The 23,240-nt window shown below is 44.8% G+C and overlaps 1 protein-coding gene across 3 annotated transcripts in view; it reads left to right on the forward strand.

Annotated features, from left to right (window-relative positions):
* Nucleotides 1-23,240, forward strand: part of Dock5 (dedicator of cytokinesis 5) — a 184,865-nt gene that overhangs the window by 89,525 nt on the left and 72,100 nt on the right. For 2 of the 3 annotated variants that reach the window (XM_057785719.1, XM_057785720.1), the window contains exons 6-13: nt 606-754; nt 4,683-4,818; nt 6,600-6,757; nt 8,176-8,257; nt 11,993-12,122; nt 15,120-15,192; nt 18,784-18,926; nt 22,132-22,257. In XM_057785719.1, coding sequence (XP_057641702.1) covers nt 606-754; nt 4,683-4,818; nt 6,600-6,757; nt 8,176-8,257; nt 11,993-12,122; nt 15,120-15,192; nt 18,784-18,926; nt 22,132-22,257 — 997 coding nt within the window. The remainder of the gene's footprint in view (nt 1-605; nt 755-4,682; nt 4,819-6,599; nt 6,758-8,175; nt 8,258-11,992; nt 12,123-15,119; nt 15,193-18,783; nt 18,927-22,131; nt 22,258-23,240) is intronic. The other variant, XM_057785722.1, reaches the window with a different exon arrangement.

Here is a 23,240-nt window from a genome sequence, read left to right on the forward strand (position 1 = left end):
ATATGGTGAAGTGTGAATGAGGAAGTGCCCTGATGGTGATCTTGCCTGTACACACATACACACACGTGTGCATGGACACCCCACATATGAACACTCAAAAGAGGTTCGGAAAGAAAGGCAGTGTGGTTACAGGTGGAGGAAATTATGACAGATTCCGGAACATTTGGAAACATTTGGAAGAAATGACCACCGTGCATGAAGGAAGTGGAGATACTGAGGTGTAAATTGATACAAAATATAGGTGGGAATGTGGTCCAGGCCGGCCACAAAAGGACTTACAGTGTACCCTCTTATCCCTGGTGGGAATGCCTAAAGGATTTTCAGTGGAGGAAGGGACTTGGTCAGAATTTTTGGGTGTGTTCATGATATGATGGGTTTATGATTTAGGACCAATTTGAAACTATTTACTCACTTTTAGAATTGCATTTTGGGACATATTCAGAGTAGTTTGAGCAAACTTATTCTTATGAACAAAAAAATTATGCCTCAAAGTGTGCAGCTTACTATGTGACCTACTAAATAAGTAGTACCCTGTGGAAATTCTATGCAAAGATGTTCTTTCTCCATCACATCTTTTTTCCCTTTCTGTCCTTCCCCTATTTTAGAACAACAAGGTCACACTATTCCGCCAACTGCAGCAAATGACATACAGTCTGATTGAGTGGCGCTCCCAGATCCTGTCTGGGACACTCCCCAAAGATGAACTAGCAGAGCTGAAGAAGAAGGTCACAGCCAAAATTGATCATGGGAACAGGTAACCCAAGACAATCCTATACCAAAGATGTGGGAAATGGCCGGCACCTTCACAGTAGATATCATTCACACCTTTAATATCAGCAGCTGGGAGGCAGAAGCAGACAGATCTCTGTGAGTTCAAGGCCAGCATGATCTACAGAGTGAGTTCCAGGACAGGTAGGACTACACAGAAAAACCCTCTCAAAAAAACAAACAAAAAATCCTTTAAACAATTTCAAACTGAGGGTTGAGGAGGTAGACCAGTTGGTCAAGCGTTTGCTGAGTTTGCACAAAACCCAGCACAGCACAAACTGCGTGTGCTGGTGCTGTAATCGCAGCTCTCTGAAGATGGAGGCAGGAGGTTCAGAAGTTCTGGTCAAGGATGCGTGACTGTATATCAAGTTCAAAGCCAGCCTGGTTGGCTTTATGAGACCCTGCCTGAAAAATAAAACAGAAAATAAATAAACAAACTGCATATTATATATAATTATCCATATTTACAAGGCACATGTATATAGTACTTATGTACAATGATGATTAATGAGGTTAAATAGCAACCTCATCACTTTGGCAGCCATCGTTTCTTTGTGTTGGGAGCATTTAAAATCTTCTTTTCTGGGGATTCTGATGGATAAAATTAATTTTTACCAACCATAGTTATGTTACTATGCAGCAGGAAATTAGAAGTTATTTTTTCATCCCAGCTACACAACTGTACCAATGAACCACCTCCTTCCCTGTATTAGTGACTTTGGGGGCGGGGGTTCTTGTACGTGGCAAAATACTGAATAGAAGAAACTAGCGGGAATAAAGATTGACTTTGGCTAGTGGCTCCAGAGAACAGAGTTTGTTACAATGGGGAAGGCGCGGCAGAGCAGCATGGTGATGGTGGCAGGAATCTGTCCTTTGCCTAGCACAGCAGAAATCAGAGTACGCCAGCCTAGAATCAGAAGCCCGCCCCTAATAGTCCAAGTGTATCAGCTAAGCACTACATCCCGAAAGGTTTTGCAAGCTGTCAGACCAGTGTCACCATCTGACAAGTGTTCAAACCTATAAGCATCTTGGGGACGTTTCCCATCCAAGCCATAGTACCCCTAGTGTCCCTACAGCATCCTAACTCACAACAACTTCTGATCTTAGGGTTGTCAGTTACTAATGGTTATGACTTACTGTCTTTGTGTCTTAGAAAATATTTAATTTCGGTGAAAAAATGTCCTAGTCCCTTCCTTGGGTCTGGTGCTGTGTTGGCCCTTGGGTCCCACTGGCTGACATAAGAACAGAGAAAATGATTTTCTACCCTAGCTTCTCCACTGGCAGAGAAACCAAGGGTGATCAGGCACATAGAGAGCCCTTCCAGATGCCTGAGACTATATTTTATTCCAGGGATAGATACTAAATTGATTGCTGTCATTTTCAGCATCCCTCCACCCCCTACCCCTCGCACTGGGACTAGGACCGTGTTTGGTAATGGTGTGATTCAGATTCCCTGGTATGGCAAGCCATCCTTCCAACCCATTAATTCTATCTACACACTTGTTACGTGCCCATTTCTGCAGCAAGCTCCTAAGTAGCACAGGTAGTCACGTTGCTTCCGGGTACCACTGCCTTTCCCTATAGGAGAAATTCAGTCCATTCCTCCACATGACCGTGGGTGTGGCCTGGGATTCATGCTTTCAGCCAGCCCCTTCCAGAAGCCCTCAGAAGCCCTCTGCTAGCTTTGCTGTTGTTTATTTGGTATTTAAGTGGTCTAGTTGATGTCATTTCTGTTTTGCCCTTTGCCCCATGGCTCCAGCTTTCAGACTCTGTCATATCCCTGTTAAAGTACAGTTCATTAGCCTATTCTGTAAATGCACTAGTTTAACGAACTGTAATTAGAAACAATTGGCGTCAACATGGGATACAGCCTTCAGCTGGTTTTACAAACTGCCTCCGTTGTACACATCATATACTTATAACTAGGAAGTAGCTATGGCAAAGTTAATTACTTTTTTCTAATTTTATATAGGAGGATGTGAACTTGACTGATTTTCTTCTGGGTCACAAAGGCAATGGGAAAGAATTAACTTGGTCACAGGCCCTGTCTCTAGGTCTGACTGTCCTTGCAGTTGAGATGGGACTTCTCTCCCTGATACTTGGCCTCTGTCGTGGTCAGTGTTGATATCTCCTAGACAGGATCTGGAATCACATAGGAGACAGACCTCTGGGCATGTGTGTTCTAGATTAGGTTAACTGAGGAGGGAACCCGTTCTTAAATGTGGGGCAGCACCACTCTGTGGAGTCCTGGAACTGAATAAGAGAGGCTAACTGAGCACCAACGTACATCTGATCCTAAGTGACAATATAGTTTGACCAGCTGCCTCGGGTCCCTGCCATGCCATCTCTTGAACTGTGAGCCAAACTAAGCCCTTTTCCCCTTAGGTTGCCTTTGTCAGACATTTTGGTCATAACAACAAGAGAAGTGTCCCTAGGTGACTGCAGCCACTGCAGCTGCATAGCCTTTCCTGCAGTCTCCGGACCTGTCTTAAAGCCAGCAGAGGTAGGCTAAGGCTCTGTCCTTTTCTTTCTTTCTTTTTTTTAATTTTCGAGACAGGGTTTCTCTGTAGCTTTTTGGTTCCTGCCCTGGAACTACCTCTTGTAGACCAGGCTGGCCTCGAACTCCCAGAGATCCGCCTGCCTCTGCCTCCCGAGTGCTGGGATTAAAGGCGTGTGCCACCACTGCCCGGCCAGCTCTGTCCTTTTCTGATCTTGCCACAGTAGCATTGGCCCGGAGGTTCCCCCAAGGCCTGGCATAGCACATTAACGTCTCCCACATGGCAGAGCTTGCCTGCTTTCTTTCCCACACCTGCCCTTGAAAGCAGCTCAGGAAACAGGGCCTCTTTGCCAGGACATCCATGACCCAGCTCTGCCAGCATGCCATCCCTCTCGGGTCTGGTGGTCTGTGGTCTGGCTGCCATGGGAAAGAAGCTGCCAGTGCAGCTCACGCCTGGAGTTGCTGTAGAACAGGGTGGAGGGAACTGAGGCGTCCTTGCTTTCTTCCCAAGGACTTGCCGCCTCTGCTTGTTATCCCTTGAGTGCTGCTGTTTGGACATCTCCGTTCGCTCATGCAGGTGCCTGGAAGGCAGACTGAGGGCTGAGAGCAGAATTCCGTTCCACCAACCTCTGAGTTCATTCTACTTCTGTGCCCATTGGGCACTAAAGTCTTGGGAGAGTGGTTGTCTCCGCTTTTGCCATGCAGCCCTCAGAGCTTCTGTTGCCAGTTTTCTTGTGCCGTTCTCTGCGGTTGGAGCCAACGTTTATTGGTGCTCACTATATGTGCGGTCCTATTAGATGCTTCACTGCTGTTATCTCAGTCAAGTTCTTATGGCAACCATAAAGGGTAGGAAGCATCTACCCATGAAGGAGTCCAGGCTTTGCAGGATTAAGGGGTCCTAGAGCAAGCAGATGTCAAAGCCAAGCTTCAGACTGTAGTGTGAATGATAGCAGAGCCAGCATAGAGTTGGTTTAGGAGAGGGTAGGCCCCAGGACTTAAGACTCCTTACTGTCTTAAGTCCTCCTTATTGTTGTCCTTTAAGACAAGATTGAGTAAGGAAGTCAGGGAAGGTCTTTGAAGGATGATGTACGGGTTTGTCATTGTTGCTGTGCCAGATCACAGGGGACTGGGCCAGGGAATCACTGAAAAGAGGGCTTTGGTCAGAGTCAGTGTCAATTCTACTGTTATTGCTTTGGGCCAATTCCTTGGCACATGCTCACAGGTTTGGCTAGAATGGCCTCCTGAGCCGTGTCACGTTATTGCTATATAGAAAGGGGTAGAGACTGGAAGGAGGTGCCCCTGGGCTGTGTCCAGTTCCTAACCATTTCTCCTGGGTCCCCTGGGTTTTCTGATACCAGCTCTTCTACAGAGTCTGGCAGTGGAGGGGAGAGCTACTTACCACCTCCTTTCTCTTCAGAATGCTTGGACTCGATCTGGTTGTGCGGGATGACAATGGAAACATCTTGGATCCGGATGACACCAGCACTATTGCCCTCTTCAAGGCCCATGAAGTTGCTTCTAAAAGGATAGAAGAAAAGATCCAAGAGGAGAAGGTGCATTTCCTCCTGGGTGCAGGTCAAGCTACGAGAATTTCATTCTTTGCTTTGGTTTTTAATGCCAAAAAAAAAAAAAAAAAAAAAGGAGTAGTAGACAATAGAACTAGAAATGCCTAGAAAATCACATGTGTCCTCTTTTTAAAAGTGGGCAGAAAGAATGAGGCCAGTGTTTGTGTTCTGATTTGGAAAGAGAACAAAGGTAAGGGGTGTGTGTGTGTGTGTGTGTGTGTGTGTAGAAAGATGCAGAACTATTTTATAAAATAGTTCTTGTATTTTAAAAATACAAAAAGATATACACATGTCAGTGCTTGCATATACAAGAGTAACTGGAATGGTAGATTAGAAACTAGCCTTATGAAAGTTGCCTCTGGCCCTGGGTTCATTTCCCAGCACCCACTTAATGCTTCTCAACCACCCATAACTCCAGTTCCAAGGGATATGTTTCTTCTTGTGACCTTTGAAGACACCAGGCATGTATATGTGGCCAAAATGTCTGTACACATAAAATAAATGTAAAAAAATAAAGATGCCTCTGGGAAGGAGAACTGGGTGAAAGGAAGACTTTTTATAGCATAATCTTCTCTGTTATAAATATTGTACTGTCCAAGATAAAACTATCTTAAATGACGTGTTTAAAAATTTTTGAAAGCAATGAAAACTTAGAAAGGTGGAGAAAAATACGCCAGCCACATTCTGACAACATGACCTTCCATGTTGACATTTTTTTCTTTTTTTTAATTTAATTTGATTTTATGTGCATTGGTGTTTTGCCATGTCCGTCTGTATGAGGATATCAGGTCACCTAGAACTGGATCTACAGAGCTACCATGTGGGTACTGAGAATTGAACATGTGTCCTATGGAAGAACAGTCAGTGCTATTAACTACTCAGCCATCTATCCAACCCCCCCGCCCCGCCCATGTTGACATTTTGGTGTATTATTTTCTGTTTGGAGGAGGAAAGGTTTATCTGTGTGTGGTTTATTGCTTTTGTACGGTCATGATAACATGTGACTGTGAATCTGCATTGAGGGACAACCACACCCAAGGGCAAAGCTTTCTCATGGGACCTTTGTTTGCTGTGAAGTTGAGCAGTGGATCAGGTGATCTGAAATTGATCCTCCCGCATCCCATCATAGGACATGGAAGCTTCATGCATCTGCTGAAAACTGAGTTATCACCTGTAAACATCATGGTTATTGTTTATGTGTATGTACATGGTATGCATGCGTGTAGGTATGTTTGTTTGCATGTGTGTGAGCCCACATGAATATATACATGGATATACAAGTGGATGTGGAAGCCAGAGGTTGGCATTGGGTCCCTCTCCTATCACTCTTCGTCTCATTTATTGAGGCACGGTCTCTCACTTGAACCCAGAGCTTCCCAGCTACCCAGTTTGTTCCAGGTTCCTGTCTCTATCTCCTATACACCGGTATTACAGCTGGGCTGCTGTGCCCACTGGGAATTTACACGAATCTTGGGGAATCTAAACTCTTGGGTCTCATTCTTCCACAGCAAGCACTTTCTATGGCAAGCTATCTCTCCAGCTTCTCAGTCAGCATTTGTTGAATTATTTGGGCTTAAGAGCCTGAACAGGACTGCTCTGGTTATCTCAAAATGCTGATGTTTGTTTGACTGAGCGAGGATTGGTCCACATCTGCTCAGTTCTTAGCAGGTGCTTCTTGAGTATAGTAGCTGTCCCTTGTGTATAGGTTGGCTTCTTTGCCGATATTTTTTCCTGTTTGCTTAAGTCTTCTGTCCTATCCTCTGGCCCAGAGCATTCTGCAGAACCTGGACTTGAGAGGCCAGGCAATCTTCAATACTGTGCACACCTATGGTCTCTATGTGAACTTCAAGAACTTTGTCTGTAACATCGGCGAGGATGCGGAGCTGTTCATGGCCCTGTATGACCCTGACCAGTCCACCTTCATCAGGTAATGGAGACCTATGTCACTTATGCTTGGCCTTGCAAAGTACGGTCTTTACCTGCCCTTATCCAGGAGTCCTTCACTACTTCACTGGGTTTGAGGTCTAAAAGCTGGGTGTAGTCACTTCTGACTGTAGAAACTAAAGTCTCTGGGCTCTGGAACCTTTGCACATGGGTGCTGACACCATGAAGCTTCAGGTTGTGTGCTCTGTGGGGGTTTAAAGAGTGAAGGAAACTGCTCAGGACACAGACACAAAGATAAAGAATTCAGAAGAGCCTAGGGGGGGGAATGAGAGAGATGCCGTGGAGCACAGTGGGGACTCATGGCCCTGAGACTAAGCCAGAGGATAGGGCAATGGTGAATGCCCGTCATTATATGTTTGTCCACACCCATGCAATTCACTGCGCCAGCTGTGAACGCTCATACCAGCTGTGGGCTGCGGGGATGAAGATGTGTCTGTGCAGGTTCAGCAGGTATAGCCAGTTAGATGGGGGCTGTGTGTTTTGGGACTGCTTTCAGCTCAACTCTCCCATGAACCCAAAACTACTGGGGGGGAAAAGTCCACATAAAAAAAGTTTAAAGGCTGTGATTGAGCCCCAGTGTGACCCTTCCAGAGCAACTCAAGAAGTGGAGATTTAGCTTCAAGAAGGTGGTGAGAAGTAATTCCTGGGGCCTAGGCGTGCTCAGCTGGTAGAGTGCTCACTTCACATTCTCAAAGTCCTAGGTTCAATTCCCAGCATTCCATGAACCAGGTGAGTGCCACAGGATTGTAATCCCAGCACCAGAAAGGTGGCAGCAAAAGGATCAGCTACATAGTGAGTCTGAGGCGATCCTGGGTATCGTAAGTCCCACTCTGAAAAAGTAAAAACAGTTGCTAAGTCCCTTGTGTGATACGGACCATGAAGGATGGATTGGGAATAACATAGAAAATGAAGCTTTTATAAATGTGGCCTCTTGAGACATGTTTCCCTGACTATCTCAGGCTGGTCAGTTTACTATGTAGTGCAGGCTGGCTTCAGATAACAATGATCAGCCTCCAGAGTGCTGAGATCACAGACCCACGCCACCATGCCCAGCTCTAAACTAAACTTTCCCTCTAGCAAAGCTGAAACTTCTATACAAACGGTCTGTGGAGGGAAGACACCAACGGAAGAAACTCGTTAAATTCCATATCTGAGCCACCCTGAGCAGTGTCTGCCGCTGTGTAGCGTGTTTGTTGCAGCAGGGTCTCTTTCAGATACAGAGTCCCCGCGTTCCCGCATGTATGGCGTGTGTGCTTCCCCAGCGCCTTCTCATGGGGCACCTCTGCCCCTTCTTTTGACCCTTGCACGTCTGTGCTGTGAGCAGCCTCTGTTCCAGTTGCCCGCTCACTAAGAGTAATTTCCTTTGTTTTTTGTTTTCTGGTTTTTTTTTTTTCCTGCTAGTGAGAACTACCTAATTCGCTGGGGCAGTAACGGGATGCCCAAGGAGATAGAGAAGCTGAATAACCTCCAAGCCGTGTTCACTGTGAGTTCTTCTTTCTTCATAAAACATTATTGGATTCGTTTGTTTTCTGTGTCTATGTGTATGCACGTGTATAGGTGTGTTGCTATGATGTAAGTGTTGGGATCAGAGGCCAATTGGCAGAAGTAAGTTCTCCTTCCACTGGGTCGGATCCGGGGATAGAGTTTAGGCAAGAGCTTTTATCCATGGAGCCAACTAGCTAGCCCGGTCCTGTTTTCTGTTTCTTGATAAATATATGGAAAACATAAAAGATGAAAAGGAAAGCCATCGTTGTCCTCTGAGTAGGTGTCACCCAGTCATTGATTCACTTAGTGAACACATACTAGGTACCACATACCAGTCTGAACCCTTGAGACCATGTGTGAACAGAACAGGGAAAGACGCTGTGTTCTTGAGCAGCTATTGAGCTGATGGAATAGACAAATATAAACAACAATGACACCCGTGAGTGAATTCTGAACAACATCAGCATCCCAGGGGCTTCGCCAAAGTATCGGTTGGGGAGGCTTAAGTTTTCATTGTATATTTATTAATTTAACTTTTGTTTTCAACTTAGAGTTGTTCGTTGATTTTATTATAATGAAAATGGTTTCCCACTCTTACCCCTTTTTTCCTTTTATTTTTGAGATTATAATGTGATCACATTCTTTCCCCCACTTTCTTTCCTCCCTGCAGGCCCTCCCATAGGCCTCTCCTTGCTCTCCTTCAAACTCATGGCTTCTTTTTTCATTAATTATTGCTACATGCTTGTATGCATATTTAACTTTTAGTACATATATGACGTATCATGTATGTGTGTTCCTGAGGTCACATGGTGTCATAGTTCATGTGCAGAGGTCAGAAGACAGCCTCAGGTGTTTCTCCTCCCTGCCATACTGTTTTGAGCTAGAGTCTCTTTGTGGCTTGCCTTTGCATGTACAAGGCTACCCCCAAAATTCGCCCATCTCCACCTCCAATCTTTCTTAGGAACATGAGGGTTATACACGTATGCCACAGTGTAGTGGGAGCTGCGGGCTGTGTTCCTGCCGCCCCAGCTCCTGGTCGCTTGGCTAGCTTATGCTCCGAAATAACAACACACAAATTGTATTCTTTTTAAACACTGCCTGTCCCATTATATCTAGCCTCTTCTAGGCTAATTCTCACATATTAATTTAGCCCATTTCTAATAATCTGTGTAGCACCCCAAGGTGCACTTACCAGGAAGATTCTAGCCTACGTCCATCTTGGATCGGAGCTTCATTGCGTCTGCCCCAGAGAGCAGAGCTATCGAGTCTGAGCTCACTTCCTCTTCCTCCCAGCATTCTGTTCTGTTTACTCCACCCACCTAAAGGCTGGCCAATCAAATGGGCCAAGGCAGTTTCTTTATTAGCCAATGACCTTCCTCCATCACCACAGTACCTAGCTTACATGAGATCCGAGGATTTAGATTCAAGTCCTCAGCTTACATGGCAAGCACTTTACACATTGAGCCGCCTCCCCAACCATGAAGCTTGTGTTTTAAATAGTTGATTGATGAAGCGCCAGGAGTGGAGATGCATGATGTAGGACCACACCCTTAGCATGCACTCGGCTGTGGGTTCGATGCCCAGCACGCTAAAACACATAAATAGAAGACATTGGAGGAAGACAGTGAAGTTGGAGAGAGGCAGCCAAGCAGATTACTAGGTGGGAGGAGAGCTCCTAGACCAAGGTCACGGTGAGGGCAAATGTAATCCAGACCTTTTCTGAGAAGCTTCCTCTGGTGTAGAGGATTCCCAGTTTCTCCAGGGTGCTGCTGCTTGCAGCTCAGGAGCCTGCAATGTGTACCTGGCAACTGTCTTCCTCTTAGCTTAGAACTTTCTGAGCTTCTTTCACTTATGTGTGTACATGTATATGCATATATGTATATATACAAACATATATATGTATATATATGCATATATTTATATTTTAGGGCACACCTTGGGACTGCAAGGGGGACTGGGAAACCTTGATAGGTGGCTCCCCAGCTCCGGCTCTCTCTCTTTCTCCCATCAATCCACACAATTGCTCTGTCTCCTACTCTTTCTGAGTCTGAGAAAAGAAAAGTAAGCCTAAACTGGGCAATGGTGGCGCACGCCTTTAATCCCAGCACTCGAGAGGCAGAGGCAGGTGGATCTCTGTGAGTTCAAGGCCAGCCTGGTCTACAAGAGCTAATTCCAGGACAGGAACCAAAAGCTACGGAGAAACCCTGTCTCTCGAAAATCAAAAAAAAAAAAAAAAAAAAAAAGAAAGAAAGAAAGAAAGAAAGAAAGAAAGAAAGAAAAGTAAGCCTAAGTTCCAGTGGCACATGAAGCAGCAGCCAGTAACAAACTGCTTGCCTGTCCCTCTGTCAGCTGCCCAACTCTAGGACATGCACAGGCTTCTCTGCCCCTGCACAGAGCCCTTCCTGTCTCTACCCCTGCAAAAGCAGACCTAGAACCTTCTGGGATTTTACACCAGACTACTTTAGTATTTGTTCAGTTTGGAAACCGAGTTGGGTTTTCCCCGCTTTCAAATGGCGTTTATTGGACCATGTGTATGTGTTTTGGGCACTGTTAAATCTTTTGTTCATCATTTAATCAGTCATGACTTAGTACAGCTGTGATTGCTTTTTCCTTTCCTGCTCCCACACTCTCCCAGCTAGCCAGAGGATCATCTAGAATGTAAATTTTATGTCTAGGCTTTCCAATGAAATAAAATGTGGTAGCCATTCCCTTGTTCATTAAACAGTCTTCATAACTCATTTATATATGTATTATGTAATGATAGCCAGTATGCTACAGTTTATAGAACTTGCCACCCGGCATCTTTATTTTCTATTAGCAGAAGCCTTGCAAAACCTCAAGCAGAGATTCCGGGTGGGTGATTACTGGTGTGTATTGCTGTCTCAGTGACATGTCTTTACCAAATTACAGGGCGTAGATTTGGAGTGATTATTTGAAAAGTAATTCTTGATTCAGTAAGAGGGCTGGGGCTGCTGTTTCATAAGAGGGTTCTGAGATATAATGAAATTATTTCTGATGTTAAGTGAATGAGATATATGAGCTCATTTCCGGATCACTCACCCCTCCTTCAGAACACACATACACACACAGAAGTCTCAGCTAACAGGAACAATCCCGCCCCCACACCTCTTGCTGTCCAGTGTTTATGGAGAAGGCTTCTCAGGAAGCAGGTGCGGAACCTCACAAAACCATACCTGGGTTACACTTGCCTCCAGGGTTCTTTAGAAGATGAGATGGGAGTGAGGAGTGAAGGGGTGGCGCAGGCCTGTGATCTAAGCACTTAGGAAGTGAAGGCAGGAAGAGCTGGGGTTCAAGGTCAACCTCAGTCAGCTACTTAGCCTGTTCAAGACCAGCCTGGGCTCTCACAGGCTTCTGTGGATGCCCAGAAAGTATTAGCATCATGCATTATGTCATTTGACACTGAGATGTGTCTTGTACTAAGACATACAGCAGAAGGACCCAAAGTGTCAGGGGATGCTCCAGTTCCTAACACCTTGCCCACCTCTCTACTGCAGAGGTGGAGGCTGAGTCTGATCTAGTCTAGAAATGTGAAGTAGGGACCAGGGAAGAAAAGAGCGCCCTTTTATTGGTAAGTAGATGGTCATTTTCTCTGTTGCCACAGTAGTTCTTGGGTGGGTGGGAAGAGAGGCACTGCTCTGGCATTTTAACGAGGGGTAGTGTTCTCTGCGCAGGACAAGACAGCCAGCCTCTCTCATCCGTCCTCTACCCACAGGACCTCAGCAGCACGGACCTCATCCGGCCACGCATCAGCCTCGTGTGCCAGATTGTTCGGGTGGGCCGCATGGAGCTGAAGGAGGGCAAAAAGCACACCTGTGGGCTCCGGAGACCGTTCGGAGTAGCAGGTATGATGAAAGCCAGAGCCCAAGGAAAGCGGTACAGTGTCTGGGGACCCCGTTCTTTGCAATCTCTAAAAGACCTAACGGGGAAACATCCCCTGATCCCATTTGGGGCATATTCCCCAAAAAAGTGAAGAGCAAGGTCTCAGAGATACATCTGTGCACTCATCTGCACAGTGGGATTATTCACAAGGGCTGAAAGAGACCAGTTCATTCAAGTGTGCATCACTAGAGGAGTAGATAAAGGAATTATTATTATTATTATTATTATTAGGTTTTTTGAGACAGGGTTTCTCTGTGGCTTTGGAGCCTGTCCTGGAACTAGCTCTGTAGACCAGGCTGGTCTCGAACTCACAGAGATCCGCCTGCCTCTGCCTCCCAAGTGCTGGGATTAAAGGCGTGGATAAAGGAATTTTTATTCAACCTTAAAAGGGATGGAAATTCTGACTCAGGCCACCGTATGACTGAACCTTGAGAACATTAAGCTAAGTAAAATAAGCCATGCGCACAAAAAGCCAACTGCTATGTGATTCATTGATATGAGGAGTCAGAGAGTCAGACTCAGAGAGACGGCTGAATGGGATTGTCAGGGCTGGGAGAAGAGGGGAATTGCTTACTGAGGATAGGGTTCACTTTGGGAACACAGAGCTCTAGCTGTAGATGATGGTGATTGTTACACAAGGGGAGTGTGCTTGCTTCCACTGAACTGTACACTTACAGGTGACTAAGGTGGTAATTTCTATGCTATATATATTTTACCGCAATTATAGCAACGAAAAGAGATAGAGAAAAGGAGGTAAATGGCCGCTGGAGGGCAGAAAGATGCCAGGAGGGCCCTCTAAACACTGGAAGCCGTGGATCACGTTGTCATGGTTAGTCTTGGGCACACCATATTTCTGCCCTAGGATGACCGGTTCTCTTTCCTTGAGTTTTGTGTCCCTGAGTCTTTTAGCTACTGATGTTGTAGCCGCTGTTTCTCCTTTGTGCCCAGCACCATGTCTCACCCACAGCAGGATTACGTACTAGCAGGCACCCTGCTGATGTGCTGTGATCCAAGGCAAAACCTATTGCCTGCTTAGGAGACTCCTTCCCAAAGGTGACTTTGTGTCCCTGAATACCTTCAGAGAGGGTCCATATTGGCCTAAACCAATCCTCAGGACCTCCCAAGCAGCCCTATACCTTTGGAGTCTCTTCTAAGTTTCAAGAAAGATTTTCTGTCTTTTATTGACATTTGGATCAGTAGTGCTTCTGGAAAGTCACCAGTAAAATGTCAGAAATTTGCTCCTGGACCAGGGCCAGATAGTCCATGTTCTTCAGATAGTCTTTGTGGCTTCTGTGGCTAAGGAGGTGGCCTCCCTGTCCCCTGACTGTCTATGTACCATGTCTTCTGAACTGTTCCCATCATACCTGCTGCTCAGGGAATACTCGGGGAAGCAGCATTGCTTTTTGAGACACAGTCTCATTCTGTAGCCCAGGCTGGCCGGAACCTTACAAAGACGCTCCCGTCTCGGCTCTCCCAGTACTGAGATTATAAGTTTGCCCTCCACCCCTACCCCGCCTTGCTCGGCATTGCTACTTTATCAGGAATTAAAGTGGAGTCTCAAAAGATACAAGGAACCCAGTCTATTTAGCCATCCTCATGGCGGTGTAAATGTATCTCTCTGTCTACGAAAGATGTATTTGAGGTCATTGCTGTTCATAACAGGCCAAAGAAACTGAAACATTAAACCGGAGGCTTTTGTCTGCTTTTCTGTGGTAGTCTATGTGTGTGTGCATGGGAGTCAGGGAGAGTGTGTGTTTCTGGATATTGCACACAGAGAGGACTAATTTGCCAATCATGAGCTGAAGTTAGGAACTGTCGCGAGATGATGACACTGACAAATGGTGTAGTTTTCATAAGGTCCTGTTAGGTAGCAGCAAACTGCACATGATGCCCAGCTGTGTACGCCTTCCGAGCTAACACCAGCGCTACCCCCTGGCCTGGTGGACTGTGTTGTCTGAGTTCTTTTTTGCGCATTATTGTATTTCTCAGTACATACGTCTCTGGTCAACAGACAGGCGTCTGCTAATATATGTTCTATGGCCAGGCTCTTAATTTATTAACCAAAGTTTCACCTCTTACCAGGGTGCTGCCTCCTGTCAGCCAGCAGCTTTGCACCTTGCTCATTAATCCTCCCCATAGCTGGGCATAGTGGTTATGTGATTTGGCTTTGTGGTCACTGTTAATGCATACCCTGGCTTTGCTGAGGACTTAAACTAATTGTGGGAGTGTGGCTCAGTGGTACCTTGCTTCCCTGGCATCTGCAAGGCTCTGAATTCAACCCCACCACTCCAAAACAAAACAAACACACACACACACACACACAGAAAAAGAACAAATGACCATAACCACAACAAAACGTGTGACCAAGGGCAAGTTAACCTTTCCCATGCCTAAGAGGCTTTAGTGAAGTTCCCCCCCAGGCTGGGGTGAACTAATGACTGAAGGTTTGTTTTGTGAGACGCTTAAGGCTTGTGTAGAAACCAAAAGTGTATCAAATCAAAGACACAGGTGGCCACTTCATCTTGAATTTATCCCTAGACCTTGAATTCCTCTAACAGGTCTGCTAGAAGCATGTGTTCTCTACGGCTTTCACTGAAGACTTAAAAAAAAAAAATCAGGCGTAAGGCTTTCAGGAATTTAGTCTCAGGAACTTTCAGTTCAGTCTTGTAGAGTTTTGCAGGTGTGTCCTACAGGGTTGTAGAGTTTTGCAGGTGTGTCCTACAGGGTTGTAGAGTTTTGCAGGTGTGTCCTACAGGGTTGGATGTACAAAATATGAGCCTTTCATGACATTTCACACCTGCTGGGTGTGGCACTTTAGGTAATTGTTATGGCTTGGTCCCCGGTTCCTTTCTTCTTCTGGTGCTCTGTGTTTGCTGATACCATCCTTTTCTGTACAGCTCAGTGAGGCATGGAACCATTAGTGTCTCTAATGACCTAAATGACCTTTATCTCTCTCCTAGTGATGGACATTACTGATATCATACATGGGAAGGTGGACGATGAAGAGAAGCAGCACTTTATTCCCTTTCAGCAGTGAGTATCTGGCCTTGATCCCAGGTGATTCTAGGTCTAGGTTAGCCACCTGAATGGGGGCCTGAATGCAGAAGCAGGTGGGAGGAGCCTTTTTGTTATTGGAGAAGAAAAGGCTTCTCACCTGGAAGACTGTTAGCTCGGGCTTCTGCAGAATACTTTATTCAGGGGGCTTCCTGTTGGACTCAAAGAAGGGTGACTGAGCATTCCCTGACTCAGTGAAAGAACTGGAAGAATAGAAAATAAAGGGCACGTATATCTGCCCTGGAATCCAGAGAATGACATCACTTGATTGTCAAAGATGCTTTGTGTCTGAGTATCTGTCTTTTGTTGTTGCACAGGTTTGTCTAAGAATCACATGACTTCTCAGACTGGATGATGTATAGGAGTTGTCAGGACAATCTTGTTAGACTCGCCATTTGCTTTAGTAGGTCTGACTGCATCTGACAAGCCTCTGAGTATTGCTAATGAATGGCTCTGGTCCAGGGACCACGTGTACAGTAGGGAGGGGTTAGACAGGAAGAGTGTGAAAGGCGGTTAGGGTTCCTGCAAGGGACTGGGGGAGACAGTCTGGTAGTGCAGGGCAGGGTCAGCTCAGAACTTGACTCAGGGCTCCATCTTAAGCCTCTTTGCAGGATTCGAAGTTACTAGTGCGGAAGCGTGTGTGAGTAGATTTTCTTGTTTCCAGAGGCTGCTACTAATTACTTTTAAAATATACACTTAATAGTCTTCACCCTACTTACCAACTTCAAGAGCACGGAGGACTCAGTATTTCCCAGAGTTCGGTATGGATCTTGATTATCCAATAACTTTGGTGTCATGAACTATTGCCTCTTACCCACATGCATGCACACTCACGTACATACAGGCATGTGTTGCTTAATGTGGGGACATGGTCTGTGAAGTTCATCTATAGACAATTTGTGTCAACATGATGGAGTATAAAGTAAGGTAAGGTAAGGTAGCTACAATGTCACACAGTAACAGAGTCTTATGGGACCACCATCAAGTATGTAGCTTTTCAAAAGTGACTGAAATGTGATATTTGGCAGTGTACACGTGTGTTATGTGACATATATAAATATGCTTAGACAGGTATATTAGATAAATACATTTAATTTATCACCAATAAATGGAATTAAATTTATAAATAAATTGTAAATTAAATCTAATATAGTAAGCAGATAAAATGCATTAAAGAAATATAAATATATAAAAGTGTTGGGGGGCACAGTGCATACCTGTAATCCCAATTATTTAGAAGGCTGAGGCAGGAGGATTATGAATGTGAAGCTGGCCTGTGAAGCATAGTGAGACCTTATCTAAAAAAAGTAAACATTTTAGATAGAGATAGAGAGATATCATAAATGTGACATATACATATATAAAACTTTTAGATCCATGAATATTACTACTCTTTCATATAGAAACATATCAATATATTCAGATTCTCATTCACAGACAAAAAAATCTATGTGAAAAATTCCCTTATTTATATTTACCTTTATGGACTTCTTTATTCAGTATTATGCGTCCCTGCTCAACTTTTTAATCACCGTCCACGTGGTGGTAGCTGTGAATGCTGAGGTGGTCCCACTACGAAATATCACGTGCTTTCATTAAAGACCCCAAGGAAACCAGCCCTAATTTGATTACCGCCCTGTGCAGCAAGCAGCCCCTGTATATAATGGTGCTCATGCTCCTGTTGCACCCCCTGTCCTGTCCTCCTACTTTCCTAAGCTGCAGTGGTTTATGGTGAATGGGGTTCATATGCGAATTCTGCTAGTACACCTTGGGATAGCCATTCAAAGAAAACAGCCCCCCATTTCCAGCCTATGTTGCATTATATTTTATCATTTACACCAAGAAGGCTGTCTGGTAGGCAGGGAAGGCTAGACACAATTGCACGGCAACAGGATGACAATGCAGTTGCCAGGGACAACTTCAAGAGAACGGGGGCCGTATTTGGTCCTCTGACCTCCCCATCTGTGAACCTCACCTGATGTGCTCATTCCATGGGATCTCACATGCTGGGTGACCGTCGCAATCCTAGAGTTAATGTCATTTTGAGCGGGGGCGGGGGAGAGAACCCCTTTCCAGTGTCCTGCACCCCTGCTGTGTTCATGTATCAGATGGCCATTGTGATGAGGGCCTCAGAGGGGATAGCATCTGCAGAGTCTACTGTCAGGTGGCGCTAGACCCAGGAGCCAGGTTTCCTGTCCAGTTGCTCTCCCTTCAGTCCCATCGCAGCAGCCAAATCTAAGAGTCTGAGCATTGCCTCTGACTTTAACTGTTTAACTTGTTCTTGAGCACTGACTCAAATGAACTTCGGCTGTTTCAACTCTTGGGCTTCACGGCCCACCCGCACCTTCTTCTTTGCTTCCAGTCATTCCCAAGGCTTAGGGAAGAGAAGGTGGGGAGACAGAGCTAGAGGAGCAGGCAGTTTGCTGTGAGACTGTGTCTCCTAGGAATATAAGAAGCTGCGCCCCTAAAACCTTACCAACATGACTGCCCTAATGTGCCCTGAACAAGGACGACACCAGTGGACATGCCGAAGTGGATGAGAAAAAGCCCCAAAGTCTCCCCTGCACAAAGAACTACAGGCAGCTGAGGAAAATCAGGGTGGAGAAGTGATCTTCCCAGGGAGGAACATACCAATTGGTCTTCCAGTGCCAAATGTCAGCCTTGAAAACATACACAGATAGCGTTATATGAACTGAACAGGTTTTATTTAGGAATATACATGTATATACATATATGAATGCAATGAACAATTAGTGAGAAAAGAGGCCATGAATTAGAGAAGAGATAGGTATATTGGAGGATTTGGAGGGAGAAAATGAAAGTGAGAAATGTTGTAACTATACTTAATTATATTAAATCTCAATATGCATATGACACACATATGCATGCATGCTTTGCGCACACACATACTCACACAAAATAGAAGAATGAAGGGAAGAAAGTGTGTCAGGGACCAATTTATAGCAGTTTACGTCATTGACCTCATTTTCTATTTTATTTCTTAATCCTTATAATGTAGGATTGGGCAACACTGCTTGCCATACAACAGAATACGTGTGTGAGTGAGCCAAGCAGAGGAGATTGATTTATAGACAGAAGCCGAAAGCAAATATGGCATTAGTCATGGCAGAATTACTTTGCTTTTAAGGCACGGGCAGAGGACAGAAGGGTAGCTAACTGGTGGGTCAGCATCAGGTCCCTTTTATAGGTACCTTCTCTGAGGAACTTTGTTAGCACACTTGCTGGAAACAGTCTCTTTGGGGGAGCTGGGCTGTTGTCTCCCCACGTTCAGGTCTTGGAAGGTAGATATTCCACTTGACCTCAGCCTTCGCTACATTTGCGCCGTGATGTGTGACTCCATGTTGGCTATAGCCTGGTGTGATGGGGCCCCTGCAGGAATTTAATCCAAAGCAACCACTTGCTGTAATTTGTCATTGACATCAGAACCCTCTAGTGAGGTTTTGTGTTTGTATTTCCTGATCATTCTTGCAAGACCTCCATGGTCTCAGGTCCTGCTTCAGAGCCTATCTCTGCTTCCGGCTTTCTCCTTACCTCTCCTGTCTTTCCCAGAATTGCCATGGAAACCTACATCCGCCAGAGACAGCTTATCATGTCACCCTTGATAACCTCACACGTGATTGGAGAGAACGAGCCACTCACTTCGGTTTTAAATAAAGTGATAGCGGCAAAGGAAGTGAATCACAAAGGACAAGGTACGTGGCCTGCCCAGGGTGAGGGGACTTTGGCTAGGGTGGAAGAAAACATCCAGAGAAAGGTCCCTACACTGCCCTTTTACCAGCTCTCTGATACCGAAGAGCCTTCCCTGGACCCCACCCTCCTCAGGCATCTCCTGCTGAAGATCCTCAGTCATTCCCCCTCCCTAATGGAACCAGGCTTGAATGTGGAAGGTTCTATGGAACAGACTTCCCTCCCGCCCTCTGTTCTCTGTTCCCAGTCTTAACTTGGAGTAAATGTGCCAACAAACTGTGACTCAGGAGTGACTATGCACTGTGCCCTCAATAAGCATATTCCTTCATACATTTTCTGAAAGAAGGACATGGAAGCAACCCAAATGAATAGCCATTAGTAAGAACTTAGAGGCTACCTTACAGAGCGTTTAGATTTTCTCTGGAGTCTCCATGTACCTGTCTTTTGATGGCTTTGGCTAAGAGAAGTTCTTGTGGAAACCTTTCAAATCCAAATAGTAAGGAAAAATAGTTAAAACATCAGAATTCAAATGCCAAGATGGCAACCAGATATGAAAAACTTTCAAGACAGTGTCCGCTCTTCACTACCCTGTAACTGCTCTCTAACAGGAGGACAATCAAGAAAACACACTGTTACATTTGTTCAGGTAGAAAGAAATAAGAGCAATAAGTAAATCTGAAAATAATTAGAGTTTTCCCTTTTTAGGATGTTTGTGTCTGCTTGTTTACATATATGTGGGCACATAGGTAGGAGTGTGCATGCACGTATGTGTTTGAACGTGGAGGTCTGAGTCTTACTGTTTCAGCTTGTCTAGTTAGCTAATGTAATCTGGAAATCCCCTGTCTCTGCCGTTTGGACACTGGAATTATAGGTGGGCTGTTGAACCTACCAGTGATTCATATGGGTGCTGGGAGTCTAAACTCAACTCTTCAGGCTCGCAAAAGAAGAACTTTACACTCGCAACTCATCTCCCAACTCCCTGCTCTTTAGAGTTTTTCATTTAAGAATATAATTTTATTTAGAGTAGAACATTTTTATACTAATACTGTTTACATAGGGTTTCCTTTTTGAAACAAAACAGAAAACAATGCCATTCCTTTCTTGCTTCGGAACAGAACAAGCCCTTTTCAGATGTCTCTTTATTTATCACAAGTATCTGTCTGTCTGTGTGTGTGCGTGTGTGCGTGTATGTGTGTGTGTGTGTGTGTGCGTGGTGCGTGTGGTTGTATACCATTCTAATGTTTAAAATGCTCCAAACCAAATTTATAACAGATTTAATTTCAATATTTTGATTGTTTTGTTTTTCTTTGACAACCAGGCAACACTTCATTCCACAAAGCAGGATTAGTTTTCTGACAGGCTAAGCAGGAGAGTGTGGGTTTTATAGAGAGAGAAGGAAGGAGACAAGGAGAGAGGGAGGGAGGGAGTGGGGGGAGGGAAGGAGGAGAAAAAAAGGAAAAGGCAGTTGTTTGGGGGCAATCAGATTCTTTTTAATCTAAGGAGTGAAACAAAGGGGGCTTGGCAGGGGCTGTTTAGGACATCTGCTCATTATCTTTCCCTCCTGATTTCTCAGAAGGCCAGATAACAATTTACTTTTCTTTTAATGCCTCTAGAACTTGACCCAGTGACTCCATTTTAACATCTAGCCCCATGGGTTAGGGATGGACACCTAACAAGTATCTTCTATCTTGTCAGCACTGTAAATTGAAGCCACTTCAGGAACTCCCAGAAGTAGGACTTCTGGGTTAGTGGTGGGTACCAGCTTCAGTCCAGATGAGGCCCAGGCATTGCCTGTGCTGGTCCTCAGAGTGTTTATCCTGCATGCCCTGCCCTGTGGCAAGTAGACTCTGGTCCCCAAGTATTTAGACAAGCACCTTGAGTCTGTATTGTTTAACAGCTCCATGAGTTTCCTGGTCTCCCATCTCAGATTTTATAAGGAAGATAATTATTCTTCTGTTTTCTTTAAGACACATTTTCTAGTTTTTGGTATGATAAAACGTCCACAGACTTCTGCTTCTCTGTAAACTGTGTATTCATGTCATATTTCCTTTTCTCTCTCTTTTTTTGTTTTTGTTTGTTTGTTTTGGGTTTTTTTGTTTGTTTGTTTTTGTTTTCAAGACAGGGTTTCTCTGTCTTCTTGAAACTGGCTCTTGTAGACCAGGCTGGCTTCTAACTCACAGAGATCCACCTGCTTCTGCCTCCTGAGTGCTGGGATTAAAGACATGCGCCACCACTGCTTGGCATGTCATTTCTTTGTGAGGATCTTTGTCACTGATATCATTTTATAACTTTTAACATTTTTTTTGTATATCAAAACTTTCAGTTTATTATGTGGATAATTATTTTGCTTTTAGAATTTGTTTCTTTGGCTTTAGTAAGTGATTAATTCCAGGGCTGGAGCGAAGGCTCAGGAGTTCAGAGCACTTCCTGTTCTTGCAGAGGACCTGTGTTCCATTCCCCACACCCCTATGCTAGCTCACACTGTCTGTAACTCCAGTTGCAGGGGATCTGATCCCTTCTTGTCTCCTCGGGCACTAGGCATGTATGTGGTACAAGACACACATATGGGCAAAAACACTCACACACATAAAATAAAAACAAATAAATCCTTTTTTAAAAGGTTAATTTTCAAATATTTAACAGCTATTTATTCCCATTTATGTCTGTATGGGTGTTTGAGTATCTGCCACATGTAGGGTGCCCACAGAGGCCAGAAGAAGGTACCAGATTCCCTGGGAGTGACAAAGAGTTGTGAGCTGCCCAACATTGGTGCTGGGATTCAAACTCGGGTCCCCTGGAAGAGCAGCAAGTTTCCTTAATCATCGCACCATCTCTCTAGGCCCGAAACTCATTTCTTTACTTGTGGTTTTCCCACCTCTGCCGTCACTTCTTAAGATGCCACATGTTGTGTGTGTAATCCCACAGTTTCTGCTCATGTCTGTATCCTTTTTCACGTCTGATGCATGATATTCGGCTTGGAACAAACGTACTTTGGTATCAGCTAGGATAATCCTTACTCTTTGTTCTCCACTGAAGTCAGTGGTCTCTGCTGACTTCTCAAGTCCGCTAGTGAATTTGAAGGACGTGTCATTGAAATGACATCATCCTGGGAGGGTTATATGTTTATCATGAGGTGTGTGGTTGGTCTCACACAAGCTTCTATGTGTGTGTTGCAAAGAACACCAGAAGCTCATCTTTTTTTCCTTACAGGTCTTTGGGTATCCTTAAAGTTACTGCCAGGTGACCTCACGCAGGTTCAGAAGAACTTTTCACACCTGGTGGACAGATGTACAGCCATTGCTCGGAAAATGGGCTTTCCAGAAATAATCCTGCCAGGTACACATTTTGCTTGAGTCCTGTTTTATATTTCTTTTTCATGTCAGAAGGAAGGACTACCTCTGTTCAGACAGTTGAGGTGATCTGGGTCCCTAAGAGGACATCATTTAGGGTCAGTGGCATCAAGAAGCTGGTGACAGGGAGTTGCAGCATCTTAAAAGACTTTTCAAGGGGCAGGACCAGGAAAACACCTTTTAAGTATCACCCAGCATTCTCAGCTCACTCTTTCCCATCTGTTCTGCACACATGCTTCCCCAACTTGACTTTTCACTCTGAAAGCAAGCTGGCGATCCAGTGTCTGCAGTCCAGGAGATTAAGCTGCTGCTTCACTGACAAGCGCTTTTCCCCCTCATGTCATCGGCTATGCTGGGCCCCAGTGCTCAGCTCCGTCTCTGTGAGATGCTCTGCTGTGCTCCCATGAGCTCTAACTGTGCTCTGCTTGCCCATTCGCCCAACGATTTCCCCATTCGTGCTCTGATCCCAGCTTTTCGCCAAATGTTAGTGACCGCAGTTGTAGTTTCCTGAGTCCGCTGACTTCACACATTTAATTCTCTAGTATCGATAGTAGTCGAAGGGACTCATACTCTGAGGAACTGGATTAATAATCCTATGAACTGATTTGTAGTAATGAGACTTGTGGACAACCATTCATATCACATTTGAAAAATTCTAGAAAGCCAACTTGCCGCATACTACATGAGAACAGATCTTTTGAGAGTAACTGGGGTTCTTTTTCATCTTTAGGAAGTTAAAGGGAGTGGTAGCTTGTTAAACACACATTGCCTCAGTGTGAAGGGTGTTTTAATGAACACTCATGGCATAAAGAATAAGAATTTCTGCAAAAGGGAGGTGGTTGTGTCTTTTTTCATAAAAAGACATCCATTCTTCTTCCATTGCAAACTTGTTTTCATCCAACTATAAATTCACCAGCATTTGAGGGAAATGTTTTGCTTTTTTTATTGGTTAGTTTTGTTCTTGAGACA

The sequence above is a fragment of the Chionomys nivalis genome, chromosome 12 (assembly GCF_950005125.1).
Source record: "Chionomys nivalis chromosome 12, mChiNiv1.1, whole genome shotgun sequence".
Taxonomy (NCBI): domain Eukaryota; kingdom Metazoa; phylum Chordata; class Mammalia; order Rodentia; family Cricetidae; genus Chionomys; species Chionomys nivalis.